Source organism: Myotis daubentonii, chromosome 12, assembly GCF_963259705.1.
Source record: "Myotis daubentonii chromosome 12, mMyoDau2.1, whole genome shotgun sequence".
Classification (NCBI taxonomy): Eukaryota; Metazoa; Chordata; class Mammalia; order Chiroptera; family Vespertilionidae; genus Myotis; species Myotis daubentonii.
This window is the reverse complement of record NC_081851.1, coordinates 24,570,776-24,591,547: the sequence shown is the minus strand read 5'-3', so window position 1 is coordinate 24,591,547 and position 20,772 is coordinate 24,570,776. Positions and strand designations below refer to the sequence as shown.

Sequence of the window (20,772 nt, the reverse complement as noted above, 5' to 3'; positions counted from 1 at the left end):
TAAACCACAGGTTGCCGCGGCATCGACTCTGAGAAGAAGCGCTGGAGAAGAAGGTGTCGGTTCTGAAAAGCGGTTTTTCTCAATTTCCCATTGACCCGAGAGTCTGTCAGTCATGATGCTAAATTTAGTTAGAAATCTGAAGTAACATCGAAGGAAAGTTTGGGATTTTCATTCTTAACTAAGAGAATCGTGGATTTTTAAAAGTCTGAGAAAAAACTGGGACAAAAGGCATTTAAAAAACATCTATGTATTTCAACCTCTTCATTTTGCAGGGAAAGAGCCCCAAGGGGTCGGGATGCGATTACACCATTTCCTTGGCCTTGGCTGAAGAGAAGCAGGACATGGCAAGGACCCGGCCTGCTTCCCACGGGTACCAGAAAGCAGGGCCAGAGCAGGCGACGGCGGCTCAGTCCCTCCTGCCTGCGGCCTGTGGGCTCCAGAACTTCTCTGCAGAGGGGCCTCCTGGCCCCTGCTGTCTGGGGCAGGGTGCTCTCAAGGTGTCTGGAGGTAGGTTTTGCACACTAAGTCTTCATAATAAAAATACTTTTAGAAGGTGAGCTCACAAGTGAGACAGGGATGTTTTGATGACTTACCAGTGGTTTTGGTCCTTTGATAGCTTTTGTCAGAAATGGCGGGTGCGGGGTGGGGCTTGTTTTGTTGAGCCAGAGAACAGCATAGGCGGGTGCCTGGGTTCCATGGTCGCTGGTACTTCTCAGCCAGCCCTGCAGTTGGGTGGCCCCTCTGAGGTCTGCACAGCTGTTGGGATGAGGGCTTGTGAGGCTCGCCCTGGAGCACAGCCTCACGGGTGGGAGGGGAGCCTCCTGGTGGCTTTCAGGCTCCCCTAGAAGCTGGGGTGGGGGGCAGTTGCCAGTGGTGGTGGGACCTATGCTGAGGCCCACTGCCATCTCAACACCCTTCCAGCATCTCTCCATCTCTCCGGGCTCTGAGCAGAGAAGTGGAGCGTCCAGACATCTGGAAACCACAGAGCAACTGTAAATGACAATTTTAGAGGAACTTTTAAAACAATAAAGCACCTACTGCTTTTGTTGAGAGATGTTAAGAAATGCAGAGGCTCCGTTTAGGGTCGTACATATTCTTTTTCCTTTCACAAAATGATTAATTTTTTATTTTTTTTAAATATGTTAGTAGTGGAACGAGCCACCCTTTTTACTTGCAAAGTGTGAACAGAAAGCTACTATATTTCTCTAGGACATTTACAAAGAGTTTTCTTCACCTGAAGAAGAAACTGAATAAAGTAAATGTCCACAAAATGATTAATTTTTGATAAATTGAGAACCAAGAAGGGAGGAGGAAGTGGGTTAGCCTGAAAGACAGAACTTTATTTTTAATTAAGAAAAATATTGTGAATTCTCTCTTTCCCTCACACACATACACCCCTGAATACTCTGTCTCCTCTGCCTCTTGCTTCCTGCTCACCCAGCAGCTCCACCCTCTGTTCCAGAGCCTCCCCAGGCAGCACAGCCCCTGGGGATGAGGGGGCACGCTGTCCTCTGGGCTGTAACCCTGAGCCCCAGAGCCTGGCCTGAGATTGAAGGAGCATCCAGGCCTTGCCCCACCCCCCCCAGTGTTGCCTGTACCCCACTTTTGCCACACTAAGGCTCCTCAGTCCCACACAGGACCTTATCCATACCCAGGCCCTCACTCCCCAAGGCTGCTGACCTCTGTCCTGTCCCTTTCTAACATCCTCCCACGGTGAGGTGAGATCGAGGCTCTCACCAACAGGCCTGTGGACTCTTCTCCCAAGTTCAGAAGCCTCCAGGAGCAAGAAAGAGGGCTGGTGCTGTGTGTGTGTGTGTGTGTGTGTGTGTGTGTGTGTGTGTGTGTGTGTGTTGGGGGAGGGAGGGCCTGTGAAATGGGTTTTGTGACCATTGTCATTAACCTAGTAGTATGGACCCTGTCTGGTGGCGAGGAGGGAGTGGGCTCAGGGGCTATTCAGGGTTCTGTCCTCAAAGAGGCCCGCACCAGCGGTGAGAAGGTGCGCAGCTTCTACCTAAAGAAGCCGGCATAAAAACAACAGTTCCTCCTGCAGAGGAAAAGGCTCCTTGCCCACAAGCAGACCAGGAGCGAGAGGGCATTGCCCAGCAGCTGTGTCTCTCACTTCTGGTGGCCAATGGCCTGGGAGGACCCAGGGACCCTCATCCCCAGGCCTGAGGTCTCCAGCGCACTCCTTGGATGTTCCCAGGCCTGCTGAGTTAGGGCTCAGCTGCCTCCCTCTCCTCGCCGCTGGAAACAGAAGCTCCAGAGAATGTTTCTAAGTCCTGAGTCCACTCAGCCATGTCCCCCTTGCAAAATCCTCCCCTTCCCGCACCCCCCTGCACCCAGCCAGCCAATCCGCGGGCTGCGAGCCTCCCCAGACCCTTGTGTCAGGGCCCTGGCGGGATAAAACCGGTAGCGATGCCTGGTGGATGGGAACAAACTTGGGACCAAGGAGAGACGCGGGCCCAGGGCACCCTCGCAGTGGACCCGGGCACTGAGGGCCGGAGGCCACAGGCCAGGTAAGCTGCACAGCCCGGCCGAAAGCTTCCTGGGGGAGGATGATTGGAGAAGGGAGACGGTCCCAAGAAGCGTTTTTCCTCCCAGGTTAAACTGGATGAGGTAGGGGCGGAAGAGGAGAGGGCACCGGGGCTGGAGTTGGGACTTAGTTGGCAGACCCCCAATCCTGGACCTCACGACCCACACGTGCTTGCTAGGCCAGGCTGAGGTTGGCCACACTTCGCCTAAACCCCTCTGACTCCAGCCACGAAGCGAAAGCCAGGGGGACAGGGCCTGGGCGCAGGACTAAGGCAGCAGACACGCTCTCATGCCCTTTCCCCTGGGCCTGCAGGGCAGCGGCGCGGCGGATGCGGCAGGGACCTGCGTGAGGACTCCTTGAGCCTCGCGCGCGGGCCACGAGTGATCCTTAGGATGCCTCACAACTCCATCAGATCCGGTAAGGACGCGCGTGGCCGGACCCCAGCCCCGGGTCGCCGTGCTTCCCTGCGTGCGCTCGGGGCAGCGGGGTTGGGGGGGCATGCGCGCCGGACTCGCAGGACCCCCCTTCGCGAGGACGTGGCAGGGGTGCCTTGGGGCCTGGCTCTCCGCTCAGGCAGCCTCGCCGCTCTCTCCGGCTCTGAGGTTCCCGCGCCCAGCGGGGCTGCCAACGCAGGCCTTGGCTTCTGCGGACCACACGGAGGGGTAAGAGCTCTCCGCGGGGCCAGAGAGGTGTCCCTCACACCCTCCCCGGCTGGCATGGCGGGTGAGGGTGGGCCGTGCGATGCTGGACTTGCAGGTCCCTTGCCCCGACCACCAAGCGCTTGTCCGGATGCACGCAGCTCTCCTGGATCCCCAGGCGCGACTGTGAGCCCGCGCACCTCTCCAGCCCGCGGGAAAGAAGCCCGTGTTTCGGGGCCTGGGAGCCCTGAGTGAGCTCGGGTTCGGACTCCTCCTGGCCGAGCACGGGGCAGGCGGGGAGCAGCGGGCGCGCCGGGCGTCTGGGCTTCTAGGACTGAGCTTCCGCGGCGCGGAACCTCTTCCCCACCAGCGCCGGGCCTAGGGCCTTCAAACGCGCTCGGGGTCCCTAGCCTCGGCACCTGCTCTCCCCTTCTCCTGGGCCCAGCGAGGCCGGGGCGGAGTGGCGGGTGAGGGTCTCTGTTGGGAAGGTGCCCTACAATCGGGCTGGTGGGCGCGCTGGGCACGGCCGCCGGGCGCGCAGCAAGTGTGGGCAGCGGCCTGGTCCGGCCGCGGTGATGGATGGAGCGGGGTTGGCCCCCCGGGAAGGCGATTTATGGGGCCAGGGCGCAGCGCTATCGATTTGGGCCGGCGAAGTGAGAGGAAATCAATATTTCAGATGAATTCTCGGCGAATATGAAGTCCGCTCGGCAAACGGGACATTTGTTATAATAAGGAGGTCGGATCGGCGCGGCGCGCGGCTGAGATCTCTATTTAGCCAGAGCGCGGCGGTCCAGCTCCGCGCGCAGCCTCGGATCCGCGGGCCCAGGCTCCGCGGTGTGCGGCGCGGGGAGACCCGGGGGTGGGGGCGGATGGTTTCTTATTCTGGTTGGTTGCCTGGCGAGACCGAGTCAGCAGTACCCCACCCCCCACACTGCCGTCAGTCCTGGGGCACAGGTCCGAAACCTCGCGACCCTTCCGGGAGCCCGGGTGCGAGTGGGTCTACCCAGCACCCCTTGCCCGGCGGCACCCGGGCGCCACGCGCGCTCCTGGGCCACTTTCGGAGGCCAGGGAGATGTTTGGCCTCTTAGTCTTTAGCCAAACGGGGTACAATACGGGGCGTCGCCCCGCGGGAGCAGGACCGTCTCCCAGGCCCAGCGCGCAGGGTGCGGGTTCTTGCGCCAGGGCGGTCCGGCCGCTTCCGCTCCGCTCCGGGTCGGGCTCCAACCGCGCCCACCCCACCCCACTCTGTCCCGACCCTTTCTGGAGGCGGGAGGGCTGGGTGCTCTCGGACCCCGAATGTACTGCGCCGGACCAGACCCTTTGGGAAATAAGGCAACGTCGCAATTCCCCGGGCTGGCTTGAGTTTGTTTTCGCTACTTATTTCCATTCTAGAAGCACTCATTAGGGTAAATGGGAATAAAAGAAAGAAAAAAGGACACAATTTGTTTTCATTGTAAATCATCAAGGAGCCCAGATGCTGCTCGGATTCCCGAGAGCTTAGAAACCAACAACTCGCCCTTGGTCTGGGGAGGGAGCGGAGCACCGGCGGGAGAGGGTCAGGCGTTTCCGTCTAGTGGGGGCGAGAGGGGCTTCTCCCCCTCCTCACCCCCCACACACACACCAAAAACAAAGAAAGAAAGCTGAGCGGAAGGGAGAAAGAGACTTTCCCTGTTAGTTTCATGCAATGGTAACACAGCAGAAGAGAACTGCCGGAAATGCGGCTCTGAGTGTCCGGGCTACCCCGGCTTCTCTTCTAAATCCTCAGTCGGTTTAGCATCGAGGATCCCCTCTTTCCGATCAGTTTACTCCACGCTGTTGCCTGTCTGTGGAGCTCAGTTCATACTCTGACCTTCCTGGTTTTGTAAGCCCATTTCTCGCTTCGGTGCTAGCGGCTTCTTTCTCCCTGCACTTCCATTTCTGAGGGGCTTCACCTGGAGACTCCCAGCTAAGTTTCCTCAGGGGAAGGGGGAGCTCAGGCCGCCAGGGAGCCGGGAGCCGGGAGCCGGGAGCCAGGCGGGCTCACCTTTCCAGCGACCCCGGGCGCGCACTGGTTCCCGAGTGTCCTGCGCGCCTCTGCGCTGGGCCACCAGCCCACCCAGGGCTTCCTCTGGGCTGATCTTACCTTGTCTTAATAGATATGTGTACATGTTTTCTACAGCTTTATTCTGAAGGCATGTGGAGAGCGATAGCGAATTATCCTGGTGCGCACTGGCTAGCAATGGGCTGAACCTTCCCTAAAACCCGGTGGGGATTTTGTAGCATCAGGGAACCAAAGAGCCTCTCAAGCAAAAATATTCTTTAAATATTCCAGACGCATGGGAAAGATAAATGCCACATAAATATCAAAAGGTAAACAATGCTGTGACTTTGAAGAAGAGAGGTTAGCGAGCAGGCGGTCATTAAAAGTTATGTGGAACAACTCCCGCAACCTTGTGGCCCGGGCTCCTGAAAATGGGATATTCACGCGATAAAATGAGACTTTAGGTGGTGGAGGAGCATGCCTCTAACCCCCCAGATCTGAGATGGGAAATTGAGGTTGTAGAAAGGAGGAGAGGGGCCAAATGCATTTGGGGAGGATCTGTTTTCTTCCCAGGTTTCTAGCCTGGGATGAAAATAAGGTCTTCCCGGGATGGAAGGTCTGGGAAGAGCATAAAGAGGTATTGGGGTTCCCCAATTCATCTTTGTTTCAAGACAGTCCATGCTCCCACCCTCCTCAATGCAAGTTAATTAGGAGATAATTTAGCGACCTTGTGAATTAGTTTCAAGATAAGTATCTTTTCAAGCTTTGTCACTTTAATTGCCCCACTGATGGATAAGAAGTAATTATTTCTAATTGACACTTTTTGATGTCTATTGGAAGCATTTATTTGGGACTTTTTTTTTGGAGTGGAAGGAAAGTTAATTAATTTTATCAGTCTATACCCAAAAGGACTCTGCCCGATTTTGCTGAAGAGGACAAAGGAAGTAAAGGAACACAGTGCAAAAATCAATCTCATGGAATTTTAATTATGAAGAGATGTTTCTGTTCAAAGGAGAGCATTAACTAATATAATAGTGTGTCAGAACTTTGTATTAAGGGTCTCTGATCGCCAGTTTTAATGGGTGCATGTTTACAGGGTTATGTTTCCCGTGGCTATGCAGTGCTCACAATCCCTTTATATGCTGACTTCATGGTGGCAGTTACTCTGTTTTGTAACTAATTTTTATAAAGAGTAAAATGAACAGAACTCAGGATGCTTTGAATAAATGGCATTATTTTTGTAAGAGCTAATTGTAAAAAAAAAAAAAATATTACCAATAGTCCTCCTTGTTCTGTAATTATTGATAGAGCTGAGTATAAAGGTGAAACTTTACTTATGGAGTGACATGCCTTTTCATTTCCAAACCTCAGAGCAAACAGCTTAATCATTCACATCCTCCTCCAGAATAGTTACTGTGAAAGGGAAAGAATTAGAAAAAGAAAGAAAGACACGGAAAGGAGGCAGGGGGAGGGGGCTCAGGAGAAGGTGGCTAGATAATAAAAATGAAAGGACTTATTTGAGAAGGGAAGGTAGCCAGGTGCGCGGAACCTTGGCCATTCCTATATAAGAAAATCGCATGCTACCTCAGAGCACATCCTTCTGAATAGGATTCCTACTGCCGCCCCTAAGTAACCCCCAACCACCACCGGAACCCCCCACCTTCTGGGCATAAAAAGAGGCAGGGTCTTTGGGGAGCCAGCTGGTCTGGATCTCTGGTGTCTAGATGTCAGAATCCTGATTTGTGTCCCTGAAAAGGGAGCCGGAGCTGTGCGCGGAGCTGGGGGAGGGGAGGCTTATAAACAGATTTTCGTGTTTATTTTATTATTAGAGCCCCTGCAGTGCTCTTTCCTAGTTGTGTACCCACAATCTTTTTGTGGATAGACTTGTGACTCGCTGACATAGGAGGGTATTTCCACATTAGCCCAGAGCGCACGCCTGGACAGAGAGCGGTACAGTCAGACAAGGTGCCCTCCCAGCAGGCTAATTGCAGTCGGTGCCTTTTTCAATCATTTATGCGTAAAGTCTTCTCTGCGTTTAATGGCGTTTCTCCTGGATTACGTGGAGCTACAAGAATGAGGAAACATTTTAGATGAAAAAGAACTTTAAGACATACAAACAGCAGATAATATCACATACCAACCTCACTATTAGTGAAACTGAAAAATATGTAAATAATGCCAAAAAAAACAGCAAGGGAGAGTTTAGTAGTGGAAAATTCCCCTGCAATTAAATGAAACAGTAATTCAGTGTAGATATGCCTGAATGAATTAGCATTTATTAATTGGTTCTCATAAAAACAATGTGTGTGTGTGTGTGTGTGTGTGTGTGTGTGTGTGTGTGTGTGTGGTTGCAGGTGTGTTTAAAGTATCCATTTTTCATAGGAAAAGTTTTTCAAATATTCATATCAAATTATGTAGTGTTCACATTGTATTTTGCAAAATGTCCCAGTTCTCTCACTGGTGACTTCCACCTGCACAGGAGGAATGTAGGGGTAAGGGGAGAAGTCCCCTTGAGAGGAGAAGAATACAGCCACCCTCTTATCTTGGGACATTTCCAGGTGGCACCAGTGGGGGACATGTTGGTAGAGTCTACTTGCTTAGAGACATCCAGACTTGTCCTAGGTGGCTTACCTGTTCTGGGGCACACCTACCTGAGGCAGAGGGCTGCTCCTTGGCCGTGCACACCCCTCACCCCCAGCCTGCACCAGCCGCCTCCCAGCTCAGGCAGCAGCTGCCATTTGTAATCTCGGAGGAGCTTCCCGGGCTTGACTCTGCAGGGATGTGTTTCCTCTCTGGCCACAGTTGGTCTGGCTTCCGTTCTAAAGCATTTAAAGCTGCGGTGTTTATCAGTCCAAGAGGTAGCGAGCTCCCAGAAGCGCACAGGATGCTTTGAGCTCCGTGCTTCTGAGTACACAAGGAGCCACAGGATAAAAGAAACAATTTTGTTTTCGAAGAAAAAGGTGATTGAAAAAGGAGGGGGCAGGGGAGAATGCGCCCCCATTCAAGACTGCACTCTGCTTTTGTTGAGAGTTGGGGAAAGGCTGAGTCGCCCAGCCTCCACTCCCTTCAGAGATAGAACTTGAGGTGCAAAACACCCTCTAAAGAGAGGAGAATGCACCCACAGTCAGCCCAGGTTCACAGGACAGGGAGCTGAGGACAGTTCTGCCTGGGGATGCGCAGTGACTCTTTCCAGCAGCGGGGCTGGGGTTCTCTTTGCGGGAACGGGTACAGAGAACTGCAATCCATTCGTGAACACTCTCCCAGGCCAGTCCCTGCTCATCCAGCCCATGCTCAGTGACCCTGGGTCAGGGTTGGGCAGAGGCAGCACCCTTCCTTAGGTGTCTGCGGCCACGGCGCTTTTAAGTGGATCATTGAGGGTTGTAATTATTTCCTCACGGCCAGACTGGGGACCCGCAAGCCTGTTTGGATTTCTGAAAGCTCCTTCCCCAGCCAGGTGGGGACATGATGAGCAACTATCTCTTACACGGGCCACACACCAGAGCAACCTTCCTGGGGCAGTTTCTCTTTTACATGCACAACTCGCCTCGCCTCGCTGAGTCTGGCTTTACAGTGACCACGGGCCCCTCTCCAAGCATCTCCTTCCTGAGGCGGGCGGTCCCCCGGGCATATCTGGGTCCTGTGTCTGTGCGGATTCCTGAGCATCCTCCCATTGCCACAACCCCACAGAGGAGGCCAAGAATGGCGAGGGCTCAGCACAGCCAGCCCCCACCGCTCCAGCTCTGCCAGCACCACTTGTGTACCTAGAGGAAGAGCTGAGTGTGCCCGGCACCAGGGAGCCCTCCGCAAATGGAAGTGGGCATGGGATTCCGCTGGAGAGGCGTGTCCAGGGCTCCTCTCATTCTCAGGACTCTCCCAGGCAGGAGGTGTTACTGTCGCTTACACAGAAGAGAAGGCAGTTTCTGCTCATTGCCCTCCCCCCACCCCCTCACCAAAGCCCAACTTGTCACAACTCCCTGTGACACCAGATGGTTTGCACCTGCAACTCCACTGGGAACTCTGGCCACACACAGCCCTTGGTGAGATGGCACAAGGGCCTATATGACAGCAGTGGTGACAGGCAGGGCCTTTGGTCTCTCAGCTTGTTTTTCTTGTCAATGTCCCCAACTCTCCAGCTCAACTAAAATAGCCCCGTTTTCAGTGTCGTTCTCAGTCTTACTATCTGCAAAATGGGAGAAGTGATCCCTATCTGGGCAGCACTCCCGGAGGTCCCTCTGAGGAGGAAGGAGAGGATCAACCAGCAGGCAAGGCAGAGAGAGCGGCTTTCTTTCTTTCTTTCTTTCTTTCTTTCTTTCTTTCTTTCTTTCTTTCTTTCTTTCTTTCAAAAAATATTTTTATTGATTTCAGCAAGAAAGGGAGAGGGAAACATCAATGATGAGAATCATTGGTTGGCTGCCTCCTGCACACCCCCAACTGAGGATCAAGCCCACAACCCTTGACCAGAATGGAACCCAGGACCCTTCAGTCCATAGGTCAATGCTCTATCCACTGAGCCAAACCGACAAGGGTGAGAGGAGCTTTCTTTGAATACATCCTCCCAGGGTGCTATGTTCCCACCTAAAAAAAAAAAAAAGCAGCTACCTAAAGCACCTTAATAAATCACAGGCCATACTCCCGGGCGTCTTCAAGCCACACTTAGGCTGCCTTTTGGGTCCATTTCACAAATTAATGGTCCAGTGGGTGTGATGAAATCAGCTTCAGAGTTACTGGGAGACCCATCCGTGAAGTCCCCGCTCACCACCAGGCCCCCAGGCAGCGAGTGGTGGCACTGGAGGTGCTGGATCCCAGCTCTCCAAGTTCAGGCTCAGCCCCTCTGCTGCTTCCTCAGGGTCCCTCCACGTGGGTCCAAAACCCAGGCCTGAGCTCCTGGGGAGCCTCCTGGAACACTGACAGGAAAGAGATTTCATTTTAATGTTCAGTTTTGTCTGTGTGGAGTGGACCGGGGGCATTTCTCAGATGAAAACCCTTCTGTAGTTCAAACAGTGTCTTTCCTCCCTTCTCTTCACTCTGTTCTTTCTCCCGTCTTCAGCTGCAGGCCCTCAGCTCTGTCTTCCGCCCTGTTCTCCTAAGTGGCCTTGGAGCGACCTGAGTGCTAAGTGCTGATTAGTCCCCTGGGACATACTGTCGCTGTCAGACCAGCACAGCAGAGAGGTCAGGGAGCTGGCTGGGTGACGGGTCCCAGAGAGAAACAGCTTCATCTGCTGTCATCACGGGACTGCGCATTTGCACGAACCCAGGGCCTTCTGTGTGTTTGATTTTCGGCTTCTCTGGGAGGACAGCAGCACCATTATTCCAGGGTAAATGCGGGGTGTGAGGTGTCAAGAGGGGACTTCTGAAGTCACTGTGGAGCAGGCCCTGTGGCAGCCTCCCCAGCTCTGCAGGGGCTGGCCTGGGAGGCTTTGACCTTGGCCTGGCCTTGCTGCTTTCTCCCTGTGTGACCTGAGGCAAGTCAACTCTCTCTCTGGCCTTGAACTTCCTCATCTGTATAAATTAGGAGGATGGTTCGGGCTTCCAGGAGGTAGTGAAAGGTAGGCCAGATCCTCACCTGGAGCATAGCAGCTACTCATACATGTTCCCTCCTGTGTACAGCGGTCACCAGGGAGGAGTCTCCAACAGCCCTCCAGGGCAGATGCCCAAACCCTACCTTTTCTGAATATTTTCTGCGAAGCTCCATGAATAACTTGAAACCAGTGCCGGCACTTGGTTGCAGTTCCATTTTAGGACAGACCTTCTCACATTGCACGTAGACAAAATGAAAGGCTGCCTGCCCAGCGGTTTGGGGCTGAATGAAAGGCTCTGTGGGAAGGGCTGGTTCGGAGCTGTGGCCGTGATCAGCGGCTGAGCAGCCCGGTCTAGAAAACCGCTCCTTGTTTCATTTTAGCAGAAGACACAGTTGTAGGGGAAGCCCCAGGCTGGCGATAGAACGAGCTGTCCGTGGACTTTACATTGGAATCCAGAATATTCTAAGGCTTTAGTAGCATTGGTCTTGGAGGAAGGATGAGCTGTGTGTGTGTGTCTGGAGGGTGGGGGGGGGGGGGCGGTTTGCAGCTCCCTGTGCAGCTAAGACAGGACCACAGGAAGACTGGCTCTTCACTGACACAGAACCATACGTTTCTTTTCAAATGAGCATTTACTCATCTTCTGTCTTCTCTCCCCTCCACCTCCCCTGCCCTGTCTAATATTTCTCTACTTTGTGTAATAATAGCCCAGCTTTGGCATGACAGCAAACCCTGGGTGACATTTCAAAGCTGTGACTAACTGAGCACCAGGTCACTGGCCCCAGCTCCGTGTTGCTCTCCAGCACCGAGGTCAAAATGGAGGCGGCAGGAATGGGGTGACCGCCAGACGGGTCCTAGGTGTCCGGCTGTGGCTTTGAGGCGGGAACCAGGAGCAGGAAGGAGGCTGTGAGGGAGAGTGTCTGAGCAGGAAGGTACAGACTCAAGCTGGGAGCCGCTGGAATCTGAGGGCCAGGGGCTCAACTCATGTAACAGGCCGCCCGCTGTGTGCAGGTGCCCAGGACGGGGAGCAGCTGTCAGGCAGGAAGCTAGAGTCTTGTGATTCCCTCACGTGGACAGACCACCAGCAGGAAGGGAGGAATCAGACCAAACAAGTCAGCGGGGGAACAAGGGCTGGAAACTAAGAGCCTGGTTGGTGGGCACACCAAAGCCATTTGTCTGAATGATCAGCCAGGTCAACCACACCATTGCCAACACCAGGTGAACCTCGTCCTGCCTTGAACCTGCTGGGTCCTGGCGCTCACTGTGGCAGGAAGGCAGGCGCGAGCCGGTAGGATCAGCAGGCTCCGCCGCGGCCTCCCCGGCTCTTGCCATGGAGACAGGCCCACTTCTGCCAAATCAAACTCTGGCTGGACACTCCAATGCCTAACCCCGGTGGCTTCAGAGGTTTTCAGATTGCAGGACGCCCCTTGGGCCTCCCTTCTCCTTGACTGGGCCCTTCCAGTCCTCATCTTCTGTGATGACATGACACTGTGTAATCATAATCCAGAATATACCGCATATGTAATAATATATACCAGGAGGATCCCACGGCCTCCCTGTGCTGCCACAGAGGTATCTGGTCAGGTGTCCCTGACTGGGCCTCAGGCGACCCTTTAGCAGTGGGACTGCTCTCAGGAGTCCTGCTGACAGCAACTCGTTCGCTGTCCTCAGGGCCTGTTGGCTGGAAGGTGTCCATCTCGCTGAGAGACCTGAGGCCAGGAGCACGTCGTGCCCCTGCCCACGCTGCTGTCCGTCCCACCTGCTTGGAAGTCACTGTCTGTACCTCAGTGTAGATACAATTGTGTGCAGCCTCCTATTGTGTGTGCGTGTCCACCACTTCCCCACGTCGATGGTGCCTGTCTTGAGGGGAGGAAGCCTATCTGTCCCCCTTGTTGGCTGGGCCTTCGGAGTTGGGAGTTGGACACACCTGGTTTCGCTTCCCCTTCCACCACGGACACCTGCGTGACCTCCCCAGGGAAGGAGACTCATGGCTCCGGCCTCTGCGACTGCCAAGGACTAACAGCTCATGTTTATAAAACGCTGAGTCACAGGCTCCCCCCACCCTCAGAGCTGAGGCCTCTGCAAACCCTTTCCTCCTCCCACGCCCCAAGGCCCCAGCACTCCGTTGTTATGGCCCGTTTTGCCCTCTGCTGGTGTAGCGATGTTTCCCTCTGTGGCTCTCACCTTGTGCACGTGAGCTACCTGAGTGCCTGGGAGGATGTACCTCACACCTCCCAGGAGTTTCATGGACTCTTGTTACCCGCAGGGTCCACCCGGACCCACAGTTGGCCCAAGCCAGAAAGGGGATCCAAGATAAGGAAACAGACCCAGAGAGGCGTGCCTTGCCCAGACCCCACAAGTTTCGAGGCAGAGCAGAGCCTCCACGCTGACAGCCAGGGCTTCTCTTGAGCGGCGCTGCCTTTCAGAGAGTGCACAGGGCAGAGGAGGGCTGACCCCAGCCTGAGCACTGAGGGCAACCTGTCCCTAGTGGGCACCCACCCAGGGGAATGCAAAGGGGCCTCTGATGATGTGGACTGGTGAGCTGTACACACGCACATGCACACGCGCGCGTGCACACACACACGTATGCATAACATGCACACAAAACACTCAAAGACACACACACTCATGCATGCACACATAGACACAACACATTCTTATACACACAACTGTACACACACACACACACGCACACACACGCACACTCACACACAGCCAAGGCCGTGACTAGAGTGAGGCACGAAGGAACCGAGGCTGCAAAATGCAGGAGACTCTCACTCACTAGCCCACACAAGGGTAGGGCTGGCCTGAGAGCGAGGCCTCCTTACATTTTGTACCCTGGGTGTCTGCTGTCCTCCCCCAGTCCCCTGGGTGTGACATACTCACACTCACACACACGCAATACTCACCCCTCATTCAGGAACACACGACGAAGAAGCTTTTACAAAAATAGGTATGTGCAGAATGCTGTCCTAGGTCTGTTGGTGAAGAAAACGAAGGCCAGACAAGCCCCTGCCCTCAGGGACCCTGAGAGGCGAGGCTGTGAAGTCACGGAGCAGTCGATGAGTCCAGGTTGAGTCCGCGCTGCTGAGAAGGCTCCCACAGCGGACATGGTAGGGAAAGTGGGGTCCAAGATATCAGGGAATCAGCTCTGGTCAGTGGACCAACTCTGGTCAGTTTAGGCATGAGGTCACTGACCTGCGACCTCCCCGTTCTCTCGACCTTGGGTTTGAAGCCTGAGCAGAGGCACTTTGGCTGGCAGCCACAGCTCCCCACCCCTACCCCCCACCTCCCACTTGACTTTCAGGACATGGGTGGTCCTGTGGCCCCAGGTGAGACCCTGGGACAGTCATTTGCACAGGTCAGTCATCTGGCCAGTGTCCTGTCAGCTAGCAATGCTGGTCTCAGGGGTTCATGGTGGCTCTGCTCAGATGGGGACAGCCTGTCATAAGGTGGGTGGGCAGCAGCAGGACTTGCCTGTTCTAGTGTCTGGCCTCCTGTTCCTCTAAGAACAGCAACACTGAGGGCAGGTGGCAGGGGCTGTCACTGGCCAGCTCCTCTGCTCAGACCCTGAGAATGTTTCCCCAGGATGCTGCCTGCACGGGGTTCCCTGAGCTCTGCTCTGAGCCCCAGACCTGCTGGCACCCTGTGAGTGCGCTCTGTCCCTAAATCCCTCCAGAAGGGCGAGTGTGAGCCTGTCTCAGGGACACATGGGCCATGCAGTTGCAGCACCAAATGAATGGATTATTACACACCATGGTGTCGTCATGATGCTTCTGACACTTGATCAACAAGTGTTTGCATACGTTGTGCGTTAGTCAGCGACTATCAAATAGCTCGTCCTGCAGAGTGGGCACAGGTGCTCGCCGAAGAAACGAAACTGAACAATGGGGGCAGGACAAAGAACATTTGTGGATAAAACACTTTCGAGCTCACGTATAATTCTGTATCACCAATGGCCACAGCCTCGTATATTCCTTAGGGCCTCAGATCTGAAGGAGCAGCACGTGGTAGTGTCCGCGTGGTGAGCTGCTGTTCTTGGTGCTCTTTGCAGCACTGAGCGTCACCTGCCAGGTGCCCGGCTCCTGCCCAGGGTCAGGCAGCCGGTGCTGCAGTGAGGCTGGCATTGCTGATGTCCACATGGTGGCCGCGGTGCCCAGCGCTGTGAAATGATGAGGCAGCTGAGCATTTCCATCGTGGAGAATTGACATGCCACCATCTAAAGAGGAGTCCTGTCCCTGGGCCCCTCCTCTCACCTGTCCTTTTACCGAAAAACCCTCCTTTTCAGGTTCATAGCACGTGTGTTGGTCCCTTAGGGAACCCAGTGGCTTTGTAAGGACACACAGGAAGGGTGGCTGCTGGACTAGGGTCTCCTGTTATACAGTGTCCCTCGCCCGTCACACCTCATGCAAGTCGCTCCTCTGTCCCAGTTTCAGCTTTCCTGGTACAAACCTGGAGCATGACACCTCTTCAAGATTTCCTTCGGGGATCCTGTCACCCTGAAGTCCCCTTTCCAGCCACCTATCTTAGTCAGCTTGGTATGTCACTGCAGAACACCACATACTGGGTGGCTTACTCAACAGACATTCGCTTCTCACAGTTCTGGAAGCTGGAAGTCCAAGATCAGGGTACCAGTGTGGTCAGGATCTCTGATTCGAAGACAGTCACTTCCTCATTGTGTCTTCACTGGGTCTTTCCTCAGTGTGTGTGCCCGGAGAGAGAGCAAGCACTGCTGTCTCTTCCTTCTCTTATAAGGGCACTAATCCCATCACGGGGCCCCACCCTTGAGATTGCTTCTAACCCTCATGACCCCACCTGACTCTAATTACCTCCCAAAGGCTCCACCTTCGAACACCATTATGTTGGAGGTTAAGAGCTTTAACATGTGAATCTGGGGGGGGGGGGGGGGGACACGCACATTCAGTCCATAGCAACACCCACAGAAATAATGATTTATTTTTATTCTTCTTGGCCCACTATCCAGAGACACTTGTATTCCCAGCCCTCTATGTTGCATGGCAACCCCCTCTCCTGCCTGTTTCTCCCTGAGGGGTGCTCAGTGTGCACCTGTGCCTGGACCACCTCGGGCTTCACTGCAGCTCCTAAAGAGGCACCTGGTGTCCCCGCCTCTGCCTCTGAGTCCCAGCACACCTGCACTGCCCCAGGGCTCCGTGCCATCGCTCACGGCACCAGCTCTCAGCCGCCCAGTTCTCAGGACACGTTCTCACCCAGCCAGGCACCCCTGGCCACACAGACCTTGGGTTCTATCTCCAAATCACTTCAGAGGGCATTATTACGGTAATATTTAGTTCAGTATGTAAATATCTACTGAATCCTTGGGAATGGCAGCCATGGAGTTAGGCGTGCCTTGGCCTTCACGCTGACGAGAGAGGGGAGGCTCCAGTGTAGACGGACATGGATGCTGAGTGAGCGGGAGAGGGCGGGCGCTGGGCTGGGGTCGGGGAGGGAGCCTCCTGAGTCAGGGGCAGGTCTCCACCAGGTGATCTGAGGAGGGACCAGCAGGAGCAGGGATGTGGAGACCTGAGGAGTATGCAGTTCAGGGACCTGAGTCAGCTCAGGTGCAGGGGACAGCAGTGGAAAGACAGGTGTGGTTCAGACAAGCCATGGGCTTTGATGAGAGAGGGTGCAGGTGTTAATTCTGACCTGCCACAGAGAAGCCTGGGTGGGGTGCACGGGGTGCCTGAACTGCCGTCCTCGCCTGGGCTACTACACACTTGAGGCGTCAATTCCCATGCCCCTTTCAGCTCTCGTGCCAGTGCCACTCACCAATCCCCTCTGTCCGTGGGTCCCGGCCTTGGTATTAAGTGGGCCAGCGGGGAACAGTCTGCGGGAGCTGGAGGGTTTGCATTACAAACATGTTCTTGCTTCTTTCCTTTTCCAGCCCTGTTCCAGAGACTCACCCTGGTGACTTTCCAAAACTATCTTGGAGTCCTGCTCGCACTTCCTGTCAATCCAATCATTAACTGGCACTTGCGGGCAAACCCCTGGTGTATAATCCGAGAAGATCCCTTCCTACTTTCTGACTCTATTTCCCACTATTTCTGCGTGCAAACTCCTGGTCCAGCCAACTAGTCTTTGTTTCCTAAACACACTGTGCATGCTCCCACCTCCGGCCTTTGCCCATCCAGTGGCAGCCGCCCGGAATACCATCCTCACTCCCGCCCTGGCAATGCTCGGCCAAGTACCACCTCCTTCACCAGAGCCCTCTCTGGTACCCTCACCTGCCGTGGCTGTCATCCGACTGCCCTCTGCACCTTCTCTGCCCCTGCCTGGGCACTCGGGTCCAGGGACCCACCAGCGTGGCTGGCTTACCTTCTCACACGGAGCCCACCTCGGAGGCAGGTAGAGTAGGAACGGTGGATCTCACTCTGTCCCCAGCACTTTACACAGTTCCTAAATGCCGTGAGGGCGCCCCAGATGTCTGCGCTGGGAGTTTTCACACAATTCTACAGTGACATGTTTGGTTGTTTCGCCAGTTGCCCTATCTTGTACGTTCAAGTTTTGCTCATGAAATTTTCCCAACGTGAGGCACACTGGTTCTTTGACACGATGTTGCTGTAATTACTCTTCTGTTTTCTTCCTAAAGTGGCTACTACGGGACTGAGGAAGCAAAGTTCCCTTTTAGGGGAACTTGCTGCCACCATCGAGGTCCAAGCTGCCCCCTGGACCCCCTCCTGGTCCTGGGATGGACATCGTGCTGGCTGGGCTCAGGTGCAGGGGGGTGAGGCCGGGCAGCAGTGACCTCTGAAAGTAGCAAACACTGGCAGGCCTGGGCAGGTCTGACCCCACATGAGACCTTTCTGGGGGACACTGGGCGTCGGCTTGACAGGGTGGCCAGTCAGATTTAGGGCCGAGCATCTGTGAGGACCAGCAGGTTGGGGATAAAACTTCCCAAATAATATCCGGCACAGAGTAGACAGACAGCAGGTGCTCATTACGTATTTGTACAGCCTGGTTTTGCAGGGTGGTCTCTAGACCAGCCTCAGACCCTCCTGGGGCTCTGTTAGCAAACGGGGCCTGGAACCAGCAGCTGCACAAGCTCCCGGCGAGTCTGCTGTGGGCCAGCATCGGAGACCCGCAGACCTAAGCCGGCCCCTCCAGGCCGGGCAGAGATGTTTCCTGTGTGGCGCCTTCTCCCTGCAGGGCGCCCGCCTCTCGGGGATTCCCACGAGTGGGTCAGATGCAGACCCAGCCTCAGGTCTGCTCCCCACTGGCCATTTAGCCGTCAAATTGCCATCTTCTCATATGAAATGGGGCTTCAAGCGCCAGCCCCACGTCGTACACAGTGTGAAAGCCAAGGCCCAGTCGACATTTGTTGAATTGAGTTAAATTTAGGAATCGCTTAGCTGGCAGCACTTTGACAGGGTCCTGCAGATATCGGGGGAGTTCAGGACCAGCTCTAGACTGGGCTTCCAAAATCTCCCTGGAGCGGGGCGAAGCCCGGTGGCCGGGGAGCCGGGCGGGTGGAAGGCCGGCTGTGATGAGAGGTTGATGCTCTTGTACCTGCAAGGGATGGAGGGGCCTGAGCGGAGGGTCATAGGTCAGAAAGCATTTGTTCGCGGCCTGACTGCCTGAGCTGCCTTAGGCTGAGAAGTCACTAGGAGGGGCAGCCAGACACCCCAGGAGGGGGCCCCAGGGCTCCCCGCGCCTGCTGTGCCCAGGTCAGAGTTAGATCCTGGTTATCTGCTTATCTGTCCTAGGGCTGCCATACAAAATACCACACATTGAGGGTGTCAACACAAGAAATGTATTATCTCAGGGTTCCGGAGGCTGGAAGTCTGAGACGGAGGTGAGGCAGGGCTGGTTCCTTCCGGGCCGAGAGGGAGAACCTCTCACCCTCTCCTGAGGCATCAGGTGGTTTGCTGGCATCGCTGGTGACCCTTGACACGTGGTGGCATAACGCCAACCCTCCCTTTACATCCTCTCTCTCTCTCTTGCATCCAAATGTCACCTTTTCATAAGGCCACATTCAAGTGGGATTAGGGCAGTGATGGCGAACCTTTTGAGCTCAGCGTGTCAGCATTTTGAAAAACCCTAACTTAACTCTGGTGCCGTGTCACATATAGAAATTTTTTGATATTTGCAACCATAGTAAAACAAAGACATATTTTTTATGTTTATTTTATATATTTAAATGCCATTTAACAAAGAAAAATCAACCCAAAAAAAGAGTTTGCGTGTCACCTCTGACACGCGTGTCATAGGCTTGCCATCACTGGATTAGGGCCCACCCCAATAACCTCAGCTTAACCTGATCATCTGCAAGGACCCTATTTTCAAACGAGGTCCTGTTCTGATGTCCTGGGGGCTAGGATTTCAACACAGATTTGGGGGACACAGTTCGACCTACAGAAGTCTGAGCATTGCATGTTCTTGGTCTGGCTCCGCCCACCACCCAGCCCTGCGCCAGACTCAGAGAGCAGGGTTGGGTCTGAGTGACACCAACAGAGAGAGGAGAAGCAGACCCCGTTCTCTGGAGCCTTTCCTGCTGCGCCCACCCCAGGGCTCCCACAGAGGAACCCAAGATGCATAAGAGGGGAGCCTCATGTCTGGGTTTACCACCGAAGACATAAAAATGGCAAGCAAGCAAGTCGATACGTGGGCCAGAAAACTCAGGGCCTGCTGCGGTCTCGAACCCATCCTGCCCAACCCCGCCCCCCCCCTTCTTCCTTCACTCTCTGCCCAGGGGCCCCGCGGAGAGGGCACCAGGGACCCAAAGGGTGTCTGGGATGTGGCGTGAACAGGGACTTAGGTCAGAGAGCGTGAGTGCTGCCCTGGCTCTGCCATGATGTGACCTGTGACATTAGAAGGGCCGTCTGCCTCCCTGGCCATGGACGCCCCCAGATGTGCCCACCCCACTGGTGTGTGTCTGCCTCCGCATCGTGCTAACCAGAGCGGCTCACACGCCACCCACGGGCCCACTGTGTGCTGCTCTCCCTCGTCTTCTACGGCCACTCCTGTCAGTGTCTGTGGAGAAATTGCCCGAGATCCCCCCATCAGAGCTCTCGGCACCCGCTCTGTGCCAGCCTGAAGGCCATCCTGGTGTTGCAGATGTTAGGACGGGAGGACAGTCACGGTCATGTGCCCTGTAAGCCAGATGTGGAAACTGACGCACAGACAGGGGCGGTCAGCGTGGGCGGAACCCGCCTCCTGGTTCTCAACCCGTTTCCTCTCCCGGGACCACAAGCCGAGGCTGTCTGTTCCCCCGCCCCTCCGGTTTCCTCAGGCGTGGCAAGCGGCCGGAAAGAGCGTAATCCACTTTGCTGCGGCTCTGGCATTCCGTCGACAAGTGTGGAAAGCACAGATATGCAGTTTTGTCACAGATTTTGCTCAGTATGTCAGGCTTGAAACGGCGGTTCTTCTTCATTTGTCCCTTGTGGTTCCACTCTTAGGACAGCCCACCCCACCCCTGTCCTAGGGCTCTGCACCCCACACGGACACACACACTCACAGACATTCACACGCACGCAGATAGGCACACTCACACACAGATACACACAAACACAGAGATAGATACATAAAATCATAGACACGCATGAAAACGGATATACACAGACACATACACACACCGACATTCACATGCACAGACACATACTCAGACACACACAGACACGCACAGATACACACAGACACCCAGACACATGCACTTACAGACACACACCGACACTCACAGACACACAGATATGCTCAGGTATGCACAAATAGATATACACACACTCATAGACACACACAGGCACACACTGGTAGATAAACAGACACACACACTCACAGACACACACACACACAGAGACACACAGATACACAGAGACACACGCTCACAGACATGTCCACACAAGCACAGACAGAAAGGCACACACTCATGCACGCACACTCATGCACACTGCAGGTACCCTAAGTTGTGGGAACACTGCAGGAGAGGGCGTGTGAGTGGATCAGACACTCAGGTTCTACAACACGTCAGGTTTATTAACATGTATGTTTCTCAAGGACTGTGTCTTCTGCTCAGAGCCGCCTTCCCCGCACAGCCTGGAATATTAGTAGACA

The 20,772-nt window shown here is 54.7% G+C and overlaps 1 protein-coding gene and 1 non-coding gene across 5 annotated transcripts in view; one reads left to right on the top strand and one right to left on the bottom strand.

Annotated features, from left to right (window-relative positions):
- Window positions 1–1,137: 1,137 nt before the first annotated feature.
- On the bottom strand, window positions 1,138–1,266 carry LOC132214102 (small Cajal body-specific RNA 24). The gene has a single exon (XR_009448197.1). It is a non-coding gene; the product is annotated as a small Cajal body-specific RNA 24 (non-coding RNA).
- A 1,148-nt stretch (window positions 1,267–2,414) lies between these two features.
- The window catches only part of PAX8 (paired box 8), a 50,418-nt gene continuing 32,060 nt past the window's right edge, over window positions 2,415–20,772 (top strand). For all 4 annotated transcript variants that reach the window (XM_059659204.1, XM_059659202.1, XM_059659201.1 and 1 more), the window contains exons 1-2: window positions 2,415–2,516; window positions 2,846–2,950. In XM_059659204.1, the coding sequence (XP_059515187.1) occupies window positions 2,926–2,950 (25 nt within the window). In that variant the 5' untranslated portion in view covers window positions 2,415–2,516; window positions 2,846–2,925. The remainder of the gene's footprint in view (window positions 2,517–2,845; window positions 2,951–20,772) is intronic.